The sequence below is a fragment of the Embiotoca jacksoni genome, unplaced genomic scaffold, assembly GCF_022577435.1.
Source record: "Embiotoca jacksoni isolate LCO1_2020_lvr unplaced genomic scaffold, fEmbJac1.0.p SCAF_1, whole genome shotgun sequence".
In the NCBI taxonomy this organism is placed as follows: Eukaryota; Metazoa; Chordata; class Actinopteri; family Embiotocidae; genus Embiotoca; species Embiotoca jacksoni.
This window is the reverse complement of record NW_027185229.1, coordinates 16,911,451-16,925,539: the sequence shown is the minus strand read 5'-3', so window position 1 is coordinate 16,925,539 and position 14,089 is coordinate 16,911,451. Positions and strand designations below refer to the sequence as shown.

At 39.5% G+C, this 14,089-nt stretch overlaps 1 protein-coding gene across 1 annotated transcript; it reads right to left on the bottom strand.

Moving 5' to 3' along the window:
* Positions 1 to 366: 366 nt before the first annotated feature.
* On the bottom strand, positions 367 to 13,295 carry LOC138194769 (myosin heavy chain, fast skeletal muscle-like). The gene is made up of 40 exons (XM_069143738.1): positions 13,240 to 13,295; positions 12,459 to 12,671; positions 11,924 to 12,067; positions 11,676 to 11,832; positions 11,132 to 11,159; positions 10,803 to 10,917; positions 10,584 to 10,676; positions 10,434 to 10,497; positions 10,228 to 10,326; positions 10,003 to 10,106; positions 9,187 to 9,325; positions 8,956 to 9,074; positions 8,685 to 8,834; positions 8,398 to 8,568; positions 7,998 to 8,304; positions 7,731 to 7,801; positions 6,970 to 7,057; positions 6,763 to 6,880; positions 6,554 to 6,677; positions 6,311 to 6,447; positions 5,888 to 6,143; positions 5,550 to 5,792; positions 5,289 to 5,465; positions 5,056 to 5,201; positions 4,647 to 4,737; positions 4,132 to 4,521; positions 3,888 to 4,014; positions 3,669 to 3,787; positions 3,356 to 3,552; positions 3,090 to 3,273; positions 2,834 to 2,999; positions 2,400 to 2,524; positions 2,002 to 2,310; positions 1,710 to 1,913; positions 1,501 to 1,626; positions 1,247 to 1,417; positions 1,053 to 1,157; positions 824 to 919; positions 607 to 738; positions 367 to 513 (listed from the first exon to the last, which is right to left on the bottom strand). The coding sequence occupies exons 2-40, from the start codon at positions 12,657 to 12,659 to the stop codon at positions 493 to 495; spliced, it is 5,814 nt and encodes a 1,937-aa protein (XP_068999839.1). The 5' UTR covers positions 12,660 to 12,671; positions 13,240 to 13,295; the 3' UTR covers positions 367 to 492.
* Between the last annotated feature and the right edge of the window lie 794 nt (positions 13,296 to 14,089).

Below are 14,089 nucleotides of genomic sequence, written 5' to 3'. Positions count from 1 at the left end.
TTTTTGGATTTGCCTAGAATACATTTTAAATTTAGGAAAAAAGTGTCCATAGCTTTAGAAAGAAAAAAAAGAATTCTCAGAAGGGTAGTTAAGTTAAGTGCTTATTTTTTCCTTTAGCGTCTTATGAATGCAATACAATTAATACGCAGTATATTAGTGAATTTGTACTAACTTGTATGTATTGGAATATAACTGTAGGTTTGTGCTCAAATTGGTTATGTATGGTATTGTTTGCATAACATTGTGTAATTAACTTTATTTATCTATAATTCTTATTTGTTTTTATAAACTACTTGTGTGGTCTAAATTAGAAACCCGATAAGGCTTGGAATATTTATTTAGAAATAAAGGTGAAGACACAAAACATTCAACAAGCTATGTACCTTTTATTGACTTCAGGTTATCACAACATGATTAACATGTTAAAGTGAACAAGTAACAAGATACTCATATTCTATGACTTCTTGTCACTGTGTAACCTTGATTTCTTCATCACTCCTCTGCTTCCTTGGTCTGAAATGGCAGGATAATGGCATGTAAAACATTTGGCCAGATAATATAGATTTAGTAAAATGAATATTTCAACAAATTTGATAATTTTTTTACCTTTACAATTTCACGACTCTTTGCTCTCAGCTTGTTGACCTGGGACTCAGCAATGTCAGCACGCTCCTGAGCTTCCTCCATTTCATGCTGAACCTTCCTGTACCTGGACAGGTGAGTGTTGGCCTGCTCCTCCTGTACAATAAGCCCCAATTAAGTCAAAACCTATCAACTGAATAACATTTTCGGAATGGGTTATGTGAGAATTAAGTATACTCACAGACTCTTCAGCCTGTCGCTTATAGGATTTCACTTTCAGCTGCAGCTTGTCCACAAGATCCTGAAGTCTGACCATATTTTTCTTGTCCTCCTCAGTCTGTTGTAAATCAGAAATGATAGACAATTGTAGTGCAAATGTATTACTTGTTCAAGCATGGTATTTTCATTACTACATTTTTTTGTATTTTTTTGTAGCGGTATAATTGTTTGTGATGTAAATAGCTATTGACCTGATAAGTGAGCTCCTTTACTCTTCTCTCATATTTTCGCACTCCCTTGATAGCATCAGCACCACGCCTCTGCTCAGCATCAACTTCAGTCTCCAATTCACGAACCTTGACGAAAGAAGAATTCATTGATTTTAAGAGTGCTAATTGTTGTCCTGGCTTTCAGCAAAGAAGAGAATGTTCCTCATGATACTTGCCCTAGCCTCCAGTTTCTGGAGCTGCTTCTTGCCTCCCTTCATGGCCAGATTTTCAGCTTCATCAAGGCGGTGCTGCAGGTCCTTCACTGTCACCTCCAGGTTCTTCTTCATCCTCTCCAAATGACTGCTGGTGTCCTGCTCTTTCTTCAGCTCTTCAGCCATCATTGCAGCCTGCAATTTCGAAGAATTTGTATCGTGTGCTATATTTGTGTGGAGAAATGCCTACTCCATAGAAATGTATCAGGGTGACTCACGTCAGTGATGGCCTTCTTGGCCTTTTCTTCAGCATTTCTTGCTTCCTGGACAGAATCCTCTACTTCACCTTGGACCTGAATAAGGTCAGCTTCCAACTTCTTCTTTGTATTTATGAGGCTAGTATTCTATAGAAATAATAGTTTGGATTAGGTACTATCATTTTCAGTTGTTGGGGGTTTCACATGTCCTTGTTTGAACCTTGATTTACCTGAGAGTGCAGCAGTCCCACACGCTCGCTGGCATCCACCAGCTCCTGTTCAGCTATTTTGCGGCTTCTCTCTGTTTGCTCCAATGCAGCTCTCAGTTCCTCGACCTCAGCCAGCATCAGGTTGTTCCTGCGCTCCACCATTGCAACCTGCTCTCTCATTTCTTCCTGACATCTGATAGCCTCATCAAGGTGTAGTTGCGCATCCTAAATTAATAATTAAGAGACATTTGCAGTTCAGTCTAAAAAAGTAAAATTGACTTGCAACTTTATTCATAACATATTCATTTCGTACCTTAAGCTGTCCCTGCACGTTTCTCAGCTGTTTCTGGGCTTCGGCTGCCTGGCGGTTGGCATGGCTCAGCTGAACCTCCATCTCATTGAGGTCTCCCTCCATCTTCTTCTTGATTCTCAGGGCATCATTCCTGCTCCTGACCTCAGCATCCAAAGTGCTCTGCATGGAATCCATCACTCTTTGGCTGTTCCTCTTGATCTGTTCAATCTCCTCGTCCTTCTCTGCGAGTTTTCTATCAATTTCACTCTTGACCTGGGTGAGTTCAAGCTGAACACGGAGAATCTTGGATTCTTCATGCTCCAGGGTGGCCTTGACAAAAAAAAAATTATATATATTTTGTAGCTACAGCTTCAAGAAATTCAATTTTGTTTGACGAGAGGTATTTTGCAATACAGTACCTCTGCCTCTTCAAGTGAAGTCTGGAGTTCAGACTTCTCCGTCTCTATAATCTTTTTACCCTTCTCCAGTTCATGAATGGTTTTTCCACTCTCACCAATTTGCTCAGTTAGGTCTGAGATCTCCTCTGTAACAAAGTATAAGTGGTTTGATAGATTGAACCATTAAGACATTTTGACTCAATGTTTACTGTGCACTTCAACACTTACAAAACTGTAACTTACAGTATTATTTTTGTCAGTTTGAAATCATAGACCATGAACAATAAGCCTGTTGGCCCACTGGGGGGCAGACTATCTCTAACCTGGAATTTTGTTCAAACATGGCACAACTTTTTACAACTGTCATGTCCTGAGCGTGCAGAGGAAAATCAGTTGTAAAATCAGCAAGATCACTTTTTTTGGTTTGTGAACTGAATATATAAAACGTTGCATACGTTGTAGGTTCTTGTTCTCCCTCTTCAGGGTCTCCAGGTGGTCCAGAGCTTCTTCATATGAATTTTTCATCTTGAACAGCTCAGTACTGAGAGAACGAGATTCTTTTTGAGCTCCCTCCAGCTCTGCCTGGCTCTCCTCATACTTCTGCTTCCACTCTGCAAGAACCTTAAGACATAAACAAGACCCATGTATTTCAATAATTAATAATTCCATGGTCTTCAATACAGTGCTTAAGGCAAAAAAGAAAAGTTGTACCTTGTCAAAGTTCCTTTGCTTCTTGTCAAGGTTAGCAGCCAGAGCATTAGCTCTCTCCACATCGATCATCAGGTCCTCCACTTCACCCTGCAGTCTCTGTTTAGTTTTTTCCAGAGAGGCACATTTTGAATTCACCGCCTCGATGGTTTCCTCTGCATCCTGAAGACGCTGGGCAAGCTTCTTCCTATTAAGAGTATTTGATTTTCAAACTTACAGTAAAACATCTAAGTCATTACATGTAGAAAAAGCTAAAACAAAGGACTTACTTTGCCTCCTCCAGCTCTTCAGTGCGCTGAATGGCATCAGTCTCGTATTTGGTTCTCCACTGAGCCACCTCGCTGTTGGCTTTGGACATTCCACGCTGCAGCTCAGCTTTGGCCTCCTGCTCCTCCTCATACTGCTCTCTGAGCAGGTCGCAGTCATGACGAGCTGACTGAACAGCATGAGCCAGGGCATTCTTGGCCTTTCAAAGAATTATATGTATTTTTCATTTAATATAATTTTTGTCGTTTCAAGCTTTGAACAGATTTTACCCTTTAACGCTGCAGTTTCTGTGATAGTGTTTTGATATACACATACTTTAATTTCTTCTTCAATATGCCTCTTGAGCTCTTCAGTCTGCTGGGTATAAGCCTGCTTGCTCCTTGTCAGCTGGGAAATCAGAGATTCTTTTTCCTCCATTTGTCGACTGATTTCACCTAAGGTGAGACAGAAAATTTGAATCCTAATGCAAATATGGATATTGTATTGGAAATATGAGATTAAGATCAGAGGAAATACATGAAATATTTTTCTCACCATTCTCTGTTTGCAGTCTTGCCTTTTGTGATCCAATGTCGTTCAATTGCCGCACGTGTTCATCATTTTTAGTCTTAATCTCACTCAACTGATCCTCAAGAGAGCGACACATTTTCTCCAGATTTGCCTGAAATTAGCAAAAGCTGTTGATCTGAAGTAATGCAACATAATCTAACTCAAAGCAGAGCAGCAGAGCAAATTATGCTGACTCAGTAGCGTGTGAAATGTTTTTACTTGCTTGTACCTTGGATTTTGCGACAGACTCCATACTGCTTGAGAGATCATCGATCTCCATTTTATATTCGCTCTTCTCTTTCTCCAGCTTCTGTTTGACTCTCTGGAGGTTATCAATCTGTTCTCCCAGCTCTGCCACACTGTCAGCCTGCTTCTTGCGGAGAGCTGCAGCGGTTGCCTCGTGCTGCAGAGTGGACTCTTCGAGGTCACGACGCAGCTTCTGAAACTCGGCCTCGCGCTTCTTGTTCATCTCGATCTGAACAGATGTTGCTCCACCAGCTTCTTCGAGCCTCTCACTGATCTCCTCAAGTTCCCTGGAGAGATCAGACCTCTGCTTCTCCACCTTGGCCCGAGCCGCTCGCTCAGCCTCGATCTCCTCTTCCAGCTCCTCAATGCGAGCCTAATATTTATATAGTTGACAAACACCCACAGTTTAATATTTTTTTTTCAAGTAAAGCACATCTGACTAATTCAAAATCAGTTAATTGCCGTCACTAATAAGTGTTATTAAGATACTGTACTGACCTGAAGTTCTTTGATCTTTTTCTGAAGCTGAACACAAAGTGATTGCTCATCCTCAATTTTGCTAAGAAGTTGGCTTGTTTCAAAGTCCTTCCTGTGTGGCCACAAAAATGAAAAGAAAACATCCAGAATTATTTTTAAATCTTGAAATAATAAGTCTTAAAATCATAAATAGATTTACCTGATTTTTCTGACATTTTTTATAAGAGAGAATATGGTTTGGATTTCAGGGTTGTTATATTTGTATACGTTGCAGAACAGCACTGTATTCACTATGAATTTGTGAACAATTTTTTTAATGCAGTATGCTCTTTGGCTGAAGGATGATTTTTATTCTGACTGCTGTCTGCTTGGCAAATACAATTAGGTCAGACTTAAGTACATTATAACAGATGAATTGCATTTTACTCACTTCTTTATTTTCTCGTCAGATTGCTGTTTGTCGTTCTCCAGGTCCATGAGGGTTTCATGGGCCAGTTTGAGATCCCCTTCTAGCTTCCTTTTAGCTCGCTCAAGGTCCATACGAAGCTTCTTTTCTTGCTCCAAGGAACCTTCAAGCTGTTTAATTCGAAATGAGGGATTATTTTAGTTTTTTATTTTCAAAGTGACTGATATCAACTTCTGTTATCATATTGTATTTCTCACATCATCCACTTGCTGTTCCAGTTTGGTTTTGGCCTTCGTCAGAGTGTTGACTTTGTCTTCCTCTGCCTGAAGATCATCGAGGGTCTGCTGATGGGCCTCTTGGAGGGCTTTCTTCTCTTTGGTCAACTTGGCAACGGTCTCATCTTGAGAAGCCAATTCCTCAACCAGGTTTTTAACCTAAATTGGCAACATTATTATTAAGAGGTTTCTGTATTCTGGAAAGATTTTAAGACTTTAAAACCTTGTGATTGATACACAAACCTTGTTTTCAGTGGCATGTTTCTCCTTTTCCACTTTGGCAAGGGTGAGCTCCAAGTCATCAATGTCTTTCTTCAACTCTGAACATTCGTCCTCCAGCTTCCTCTTCTTTGCAGTCAGCTCAGCATTCATTTCCTCCTCATCCTCCAGTCTTTCAGCTGTCTCTTTGAGTTTAGCCTCGAGCTGGATTTTTGCTTTAATGAGCCCCTCACACCTTTCCTCTGCATCCGTGAGGTTTTCTCCTTCCTAAAAGTCAATGCAAGTATGTTTGTTAACCAAATGAGTAATTTCAAACAGGATAATTGGTGGACATGTACATACAGTGTGGTGATCAAACTCACAGACTGCACTTGCAATAATAAGTCGTTCTTCTCCTGTAGCAGAGAAACCATCTTCTCCTCCAGTTCTTTCTTCTTAGACAGAGCCTTTGTTAGATCATCTTTGGTCTTTAAAAAGTCCTCCTTCATTAAGGCCATCTCTTTTTCAGTCTCTGCACTCTTCAGCAAAGGCTTAATCTTGAAGTACAACTTCATCCATGGCCACGTTTTGACATTCATGAATGAGCGGATGTTGTACTGGATGGTATAAATGGCCTCCCTGGGGATAAAAGATATTAAGGGAAATAGATTTATTTAGATGAAAGCTAATTTAATTAGTTTTGGTTGAACCCTGAAAGAAATAGTTGGATAAGAAATTACATTGAAGTTGTCTTCCACAATTATACAGCTGCCCTTTGATTTATAAAGCTGTAGTGTCTACAGTACCTCCGCTCCATCATCTTGACAAACTCGCATCTCATAAGGAAACCTCTGCAGAGAGCCTGAGTCATTGTAACCAGCTGAGCCAGTTTCTCGTCTCTCATCTCCTCCAGAACTCCCAGCAGACCGGCTTTGAAGAACACCTGAGAGTCAATAATTTCAATTATTTTTAAGTTATTAATTATTATCTTCAGTTTGTCTTCTAACTCTTTGTGAACAGCCTTTTTTAGGGAGCCTTTCTCACTCTACCTTGGTATGGCCAAACTTGTACTGAGTTTGGTCCACATTGATGGATCCCAGAAGTTTCTCTGAGGCCTTCTTGTTGTCAATGAACTGGCCCTCAGGGATGACACTGGCATTCAATACTTTGTATCTAAAAGCAAAGATTTGAGTCACAAACCAGTTAATAGATTAAAAAAAGCTTCATTCAATGACTATAGAGATCATGTTTCTCCTACCTCTGCTTGAAGTCACCATAGAGGATTCTGCTGGGAAAACCTTTCCTGCAGATCCTGATACCTTCCAGCACACCATTACATCTCAGCTGGTGGATGACCAGGAAGTTCTCCATGAGACCTAAAAGCAATGACATATTTTTTTGTTGTTGTTTTGTTTTTGTGTTGTGTAGTTACAGTTGCATAAATTAGAATTGGTGTTAAGCCTACCAGGAGTTTTTGATTCATTTGGAATCAAACAACGGACAAAATGAGGATGAGTGCTCCTCAAGTTTGTCATTAGCTTGCCCAAATTTTCCTGAAACATGAAAAAAATGTAAATTGTTACAAAGTAAAAAGAAGGATGATGCCATCATTTTTTGCCAGTGGCTGACAATCTTCACAATGTGAACCCTTCATTGTGATCACGTAACGGCTAACTTGCTGATGGTAAACTAGCGGAGTGCTTGACTGGGCTAGCGAGAGTAAGGCAGCGGCAGTGTGGTTGCTGCAGAGAGGAAAAAGGTGTGCTAATCAGTGCAGAGCTGGGTGACTGTAAAAAATGTGGATGGAGCTGTACATGTTTTTTTATCATCTACATTTTGCTTTAAAAAAAAAAAATGATGCTGTTCTTTAAGCAAAGCAGAGTTCGTGAATTTTGTGTCAACACATTTTACTGACTGTCGTGACACAAATGAGTTGCTATTTAGTCCAAGTAGCAGTAAATTAAACTTTTAACTAGCCATGGAAGATGAAGCAGGACAATATTTGAACTTTCAAGGATTTATGTAATGTGTGAAGAAATCACCTGACAAGAAGGTAATGCTTTAAATGAATGTAAATTACTTAGGTGCACTCCCTGCTGACCCCACTGTCAGCATCATGATGCCTCACTGTTGACCTCGTCATGTGCCACTATTTGTGGACATCACCCAACCCTAGTATATATTTTACCCTAGTTAAGTAGTGAGGCAGTTATTTGTGATGCTCACCCTGAACAGAGCAGATACAGTCTGGAATGAGCCACCCTTTTTCTTGGCACCTTTTTTTCCACCACTTTCAGCTGTAAAATGAAAATGAAATGTAAATTATTAACTTGAACAGATAAAAAAAAAAAAAGGATTAAAAAAATATTTTGTTACACCACATACATACAACACAGATGACTTGTGAAATGTAATGAATACAACAGAAACAAAACATTATCTTCCTAACAATGTGATCATAGTACTTAAAATATATAAAAATAAATACGCTACCATCTGCTGAGGCATGTGATGCATAGAGGAGAGCCAACAGTTTGACTGAAGACTTCTGGTAGAGCTGAACCACAGAGTCGTTCAGGGGGTCTTTGTTCTTGTCCAGCCAGCCAGTGACATTGTAGTCAACAGTGCCAGCATAGTGCACCAGAGAAAAGTGGGCCTCAGCTTTGCCTTTGGCTGGCTTTGGCTTTTCAAAGGCTTTGGTTTTTCCAAGATGCTGGTCATACAGTTTGTTTTTGAAGGTGACGTCTGACGCCTTAGGGAACATACACTCCTCTTCAAGGATGGAGAAGATGCCCATTGGCTGTCATAATGAAAGGATTATTTAAAACAAAACCTTCCAAATAATGAGACAATTTTCTGTGTTTGTCAATATACAGTGCAGCATGTGGCTCACCTTCTCAATAAGCTCAATGCAGGCTGCCAGGTCCATACCAAAGTCAATAAACTCCCATTCAATTCCTTCTTTCTTGTACTCTTCTTGCTCCAGGACAAACATGTGATGGTTGAAAAACTGTTGCAGTTTTTCATTGGTGAAGTTGATGCACAGCTGTTCCAAACTGTTGAACTAAAGACATTAAGATACCAAAGATCAGCAAATGCCTTAAAAAAAAGTTCTCTACTCATTAACAGAAGTACTGAAATAAAGCTGCCTAAAGTTATGTATCAGCCACACATACTTACATCAAAAATTTCAAACCCAGCAATGTCCAGGACACCAATAAAAAAGCTTCTTGGCTGTTTGGTATCCAGCATCTCATTGATTCTGACGACCATCCACAAGAACATTTTCTCATAGACAGACTTGGAGAGAGCCGAGACAGAATTGTTGACCTGATAGAGAACAATTATTGATCATTACTTAGGATGTTGTCAAATTGTACAAAACAATGTATTTAAAAATAAGGATTAAACAGGTTAAACAGCATCACAGGACTGTATGAGAACATTTTACCTGTGGGACAGTCTGACCCTTGGTCACAAATTCATTTCCGACTTTCACTCTTGGGTAACACAGAGCCTTCAACACGTCAGCTGAGTTCAGGCCCATGAGGTATGCGATTTTATCCGCGACTAGGGGAAAACGAGAATTGATTTAAAATGGTTTTCACGTTGTAGAGACAGGAAGGAATCTGACTGCTACTTTTCAAAAGTTTTGCAAACCAAAAGAAAAGTTAAATGTTACCCTCAGTGCCATCAGGCTCAGCCTGCTCTTCTCGCTGCTTTTGCTTGAACTTCATGTTTCCATGATGCACCACAGCTCCAGTCAGCTTGTAAATGCCTGCCTTCTCATCTGCAGTGAAGCCCAGGATGTCAATGGCAGTCTGTGAATAAAAGAACAATTCAAAGATGAATACATATAAAACACAGACCACATACAGTTAATTTTGCTTTGTGAATTATTGATCAAATCTGAATGGTGTGTTCTATTTGACCTTCGCATCCACCAATTGCCAATACATTTTAGAACTAATCCTCAAAGAACAGGGACACGGGGCCAAACCAGGGTACATCCTGCACTGCGTGCCAGTCAGGGACAGACAACCATTCACTCTCACATTCACACTTATAGCCAATTTAGAAACACTAATCAACCTTGATATTCTTTGGACTGTGGGAGGAAGCCGGAGAAAACCCACGCAGGCACAGGGAGAACATGCAAACACCAAACAGGAAGGCCCCAGTTTGGAACCAGAACCTTCTTGCTTTGAGGCAACAGCCCTGCATCACATTACTACCATACGCCCTCTCAATTCAATACAACAAAACCATAAATATTATTACAGCCTCAGAAATGAAGAGAGTTGAATCACCCTTTTACTGACAAAGTCTTAAAAAAAAAAAATCTCAAAATGATGCGCCTCATAGAGATGAGATTGATATGGGATTAGGATGGTTTGTAGGGGTACTAAATATTACCCCTTATGTAATCATAAACAATAGTCATAAAAGTGAACAGAGGTCTATTTAAATGCAGTCATCAAAGTGAAATTGTTCTTACATCAGTGGCGATGAATTCTTCAATGTCATTGATACTCTTGACAGTGATTTCACCCTGACTAATCATGTGATAGTCGTAAGGGTTGGTGGTGATCAGGAGAGCCTCTGAAGAAAGCAAAAAAGATGTAAATATCACGGAATATACTCCATATATTTGGTAAAGCATTGTTGTTAACTTTCTGTCTGAAAACAGACAGAATTAAAGTCTTATTCATTAATCTCAAACCTAGTAGCTCAGGTTTGTGGCCTGTCATGAGTTGATAGAAGATGTGGTAGCTCCTCTCAGCAGACAGCTGAAATGTCACGCGAGACTTCTCCAGCAGATCTATAAACCAAGGCAGAATGGCATGAGAGTTACAAACCAGTGGGTGCCCTATAAGCTGAAGGTACAGAAACAAACTGAGCTATCTCCAGTATCATTTTCAGCCTTACAAGTTTCAATGTCCGCTGATGCCAGCTTTCCAGTTGTTCCAAAATGGATTCTGATGAATTTACCCTATTTAAAAGAAGAATGCTGGTAAGAATTATAACTGTCTGCTTTTTAAAATATAATTTTGAAAGACCAGGTCAACAAACACTTACAAAGCGGGATGAGTTGTCATTCCTCACAGTCTTGGCATTACCGTAAGCCTCCAGCAGTGGGTTGGCTGCAATGATTTGATCCTCCAGCGACCCCTTAATTCCGAAAGCGAGCCAGTGGGGAAAAAAAATAATGCTTAATACCTGAAGGTAAGAGGTTCAATTTGTCTGTGAACTTGTCTGACATTTTTCTCTCAGAACATACAGTATGTGTTCATTTACCTTCATTTTTCCATGAACTGGCTCAGGAACTTTCTTTCCTCCAGCCACTGCGATTGTCGCAAAGTACTGGATGACACGTTTGGTGTTGACAGTCTTTCCTGCACCAGATTCTCCACTAGAGACATAAAAACAGCTTCATTAGCCCGAGAACCACCATGTTTGAGGCAAGCTAAGCAAACACTGAAGTAGACCTCAGTTCTGATTAGTGCTGTGGTGCATACTACCCAGTCAGTATTACTCTATATGAATTAGTTTTTGACATGCAGTTACACTGACTGCAGGTTGACCTTATGTTTGATGAATCATTTGTATTTTAGAGGCAAACTTACGTGATGAGGATAGACTGATTCTCACGGTCTGTAAGAAAGGAACACATTTTGACATTATTTACACAATTGCTAAGTTTTTGCTTTGTGCCCATTACTTACTTTAACAGATGCAAAAAAGATAAACTTATACTACTATCAGCACTGTGTAGGTCAAAAGATAGGTAAGGTTAGCTGCTACTTAACACAGTAGGCTCCCTAAGACATTCACAACATGTTTACCACAATTGTCCCTCTATTGTTATATCAGTCTGGTTTTCCCTTTAAAACATTCAAAGTGTCGCTACACATTTCGTACCAGTGAACATTAACTGATAGACATTATCAGAGATGGAGAAGATAATATTGGGTCCAATGATCATCAAGAGTAAAGATGCATTATATTTTTTATATTACAACAGTCAGGGAATCTTCATAAAACTGCAGGTTTGCCTGTGATGACAAACCACTGGGGAAGATACCAAATGTATAAAACTTTTTATAGTTATAAAATCCTTTTTAGGAGTTGCTGCTTGAGACATATTATAGCTGAAAAACCTATTGATACCTTGGAGCATGAACTGATAGGCGTTATCAGAGATGGAGAAGATATGGGGTGGAGCCTCAATCCTCTTCTTGCCCCTGTATCCATTGACAACCCCTGAATCATACACCGGGAGCCACTTGTAGGGGTTCACAGTGACGCAGAACAGCCCTGAGTAGGTCTGTGGAAACAGAGAGGATCGTTCATGACACATATCTTCCCTGTGTCATCGTAACTTTGATCTATTGATGGGATGATCAAGACAAACTCACATAGATCATCCATGCTGCATAGCGCTCTTTGAGGTTATACAGCACAGAAGGCTCACTGAGGTGGGTCATCATGGCCATGTCCTCAATCTTATCGTACTTTGGAGGGTTCATGGGGAAGACTGCATCATCTTTCACAGTGATAGTCTGATGCAAAGAATAAAACATACAAGTCTCTTAGATAAGAAAGGAAAAACTGAGGTGATCACAATTCATCATCATGTACAGTATACTACAGTCTGCAGGTTTAAAAAGCATACAAAATCAGTTAAATTCTCCCTTTAAGGGCTAATCTGAGAAAGAGCATAGCTTTGAACAACACAATACATTCACTGAATTCATTCACTTTTTGTCAACTTATTTCTTAACCATTTTAAACTCAAATTTTGCTCCATAGTTTTCTTTTAATCACAAAAATGAAACTTTTCAGAGACCATCACACAGTGCTACATTGAGCATTGAATGAGAGCACGTCACGATCAGTGCATCTGTACTGTATATTATAACGTGAGTTGTGAAAAAGTGGCATCACTCTCACCTTTCCACACAGAGTGTCCACGGTGGCTTTGCCGCCCTCTCTCTTAGTAAGTTTCCCCTTCAGGTACATTTCAGCGGGCTCAGTCACAAAATAGGCTGTTTTGGCATCAAAGGGAGTAGTTTGAGCTTCAATCCGTTCTCTCTCTGGCTTCCGCAGGTAAACCGCCGCCTTGCCAAAACACTCCATTTCCGCGTCCCCCATGATGACTCTTTACTGCAAGTGAGGAAACAAGACAATAGTCATTTATTTCAAATGAAGTAGAAACTCTCGTAGTAACTTCCAACATTTCAAATCATTGATAGAGCACTGCAATTGAATAAATGCTCTACCATTAAGAATAGTTTAATATGCAGCAATCACAATAATTAATGAAAATTCAACAAATCTCCACAGTCACATACTTTTATGGTTCTGGAATTATGATTATTTCTCTGTAACCTAATGTTTTTACAGTTCAGAAAATAAAAAAATGACAACTACAATATATAATATCATACCATATCATTGTTAATTAGGTAGTAGTTAACAACAAAATGTAATTTTTTTTTCTCGCAACTTGCAATTTTAGCAAATTTTGGGAATTTTACCAATTGCATCGCAATGTTTGAGAAAGCTTTTTTGATTGCAGCAATCACAAAAAAGTCAGTAAAATCCCACAGAGGCTCAATACAGGTAGCTAGTATCATGCCAGGACTTTAATAAGTACAAAACGTTGTGATGCTCATCAGGGGCTCTTAACTAGAAGTCTTTTTTTATAGGACAACTAATTAGCCTCGTTTACCTTGGATGACACAAGGTGAGCAGGGTTTTTCTTGCAGACTTCGGTGCTGACTTCTGAAAAAAGGACCAAAGAAACAAGGTTCACAAATGCCACCTCTGATAAATAATCATACTTTAAATTATGGATGAGTATAAAATAATGTAACTATATTTAATTGACTTTACATCTGTTCGTAGATACTGTTTATCTTTGATATATCAAACAAAATATTTACTTAAGTCCTATGATGCCTGACAGTATTGTAATACATCCAAGTCCCTGAGAAACCTACCTTTGCTGGCTGCCTGTCCTTGGTGGTGGTGAGCTGTTCCTTATATAGAGGGATGGGACCCTCTCACAAGTGTGTTGCTGTATTTGGTCATGTCGCATGGTCATGTGGGGTTGTGCTTGAGCAGTAGTTCTTACCTCTAACTGTGTCACTACAGTTCATGTTTGTGTGATGTCTTTCTTGCCCGATGATTGACAGGGTTAGTATTTGTTTTATTTGAAATTTAGATTTTTAAAAATTTTTTTAAAAATTAAGAGTCCTGTACTTGTGATTATTGGCAAACAATGAGGTTGCTGATTTGCCTTTGGCTTGACCTATAGTGCAGATGTGAGCAACATTTTGAACTCGATAAATGTTTTATGCGGATGTGAAATTGGCTATTTTGTGTATATGACTGTGCAAGCAAACAAGGCACAGATGTGAAGTTGATTCAGTTCTTGGTCAAAGTTAAGTCAGCAGTTGCAGACAGTCCAAATGTGTGACTAATGCTTCTTTTTAATGGTAACTGGCACAACAGGGTAACCTTGCTATGCCTTGGAGAAGCTTTAAAAAGTCACTGATATACTGTTTCAAAGTCCTTAC

Bases quoted from the DNA above. Each gene is read 5' to 3' on its own strand.
- LOC138194769 (XM_069143738.1), bottom strand. From the start codon at position 12,659: ATGGGGGACGCGGAAATGGAGTGTTTTGGCAAGGCGGCGGTTTACCTG. The intron at 8,305-8,397 runs GTGAGCCACATG...TCATTATGACAG, and splicing joins GCATTGAGCTTATTGAGAAG to CCAATGGGCATCTTCTCCAT. The intron at 3,788-3,887 runs GTGAGAAAAATA...GTCTCACCTTAG, and splicing joins AAGACTGCAAACAGAGAATG to GTGAAATCAGTCGACAAATG.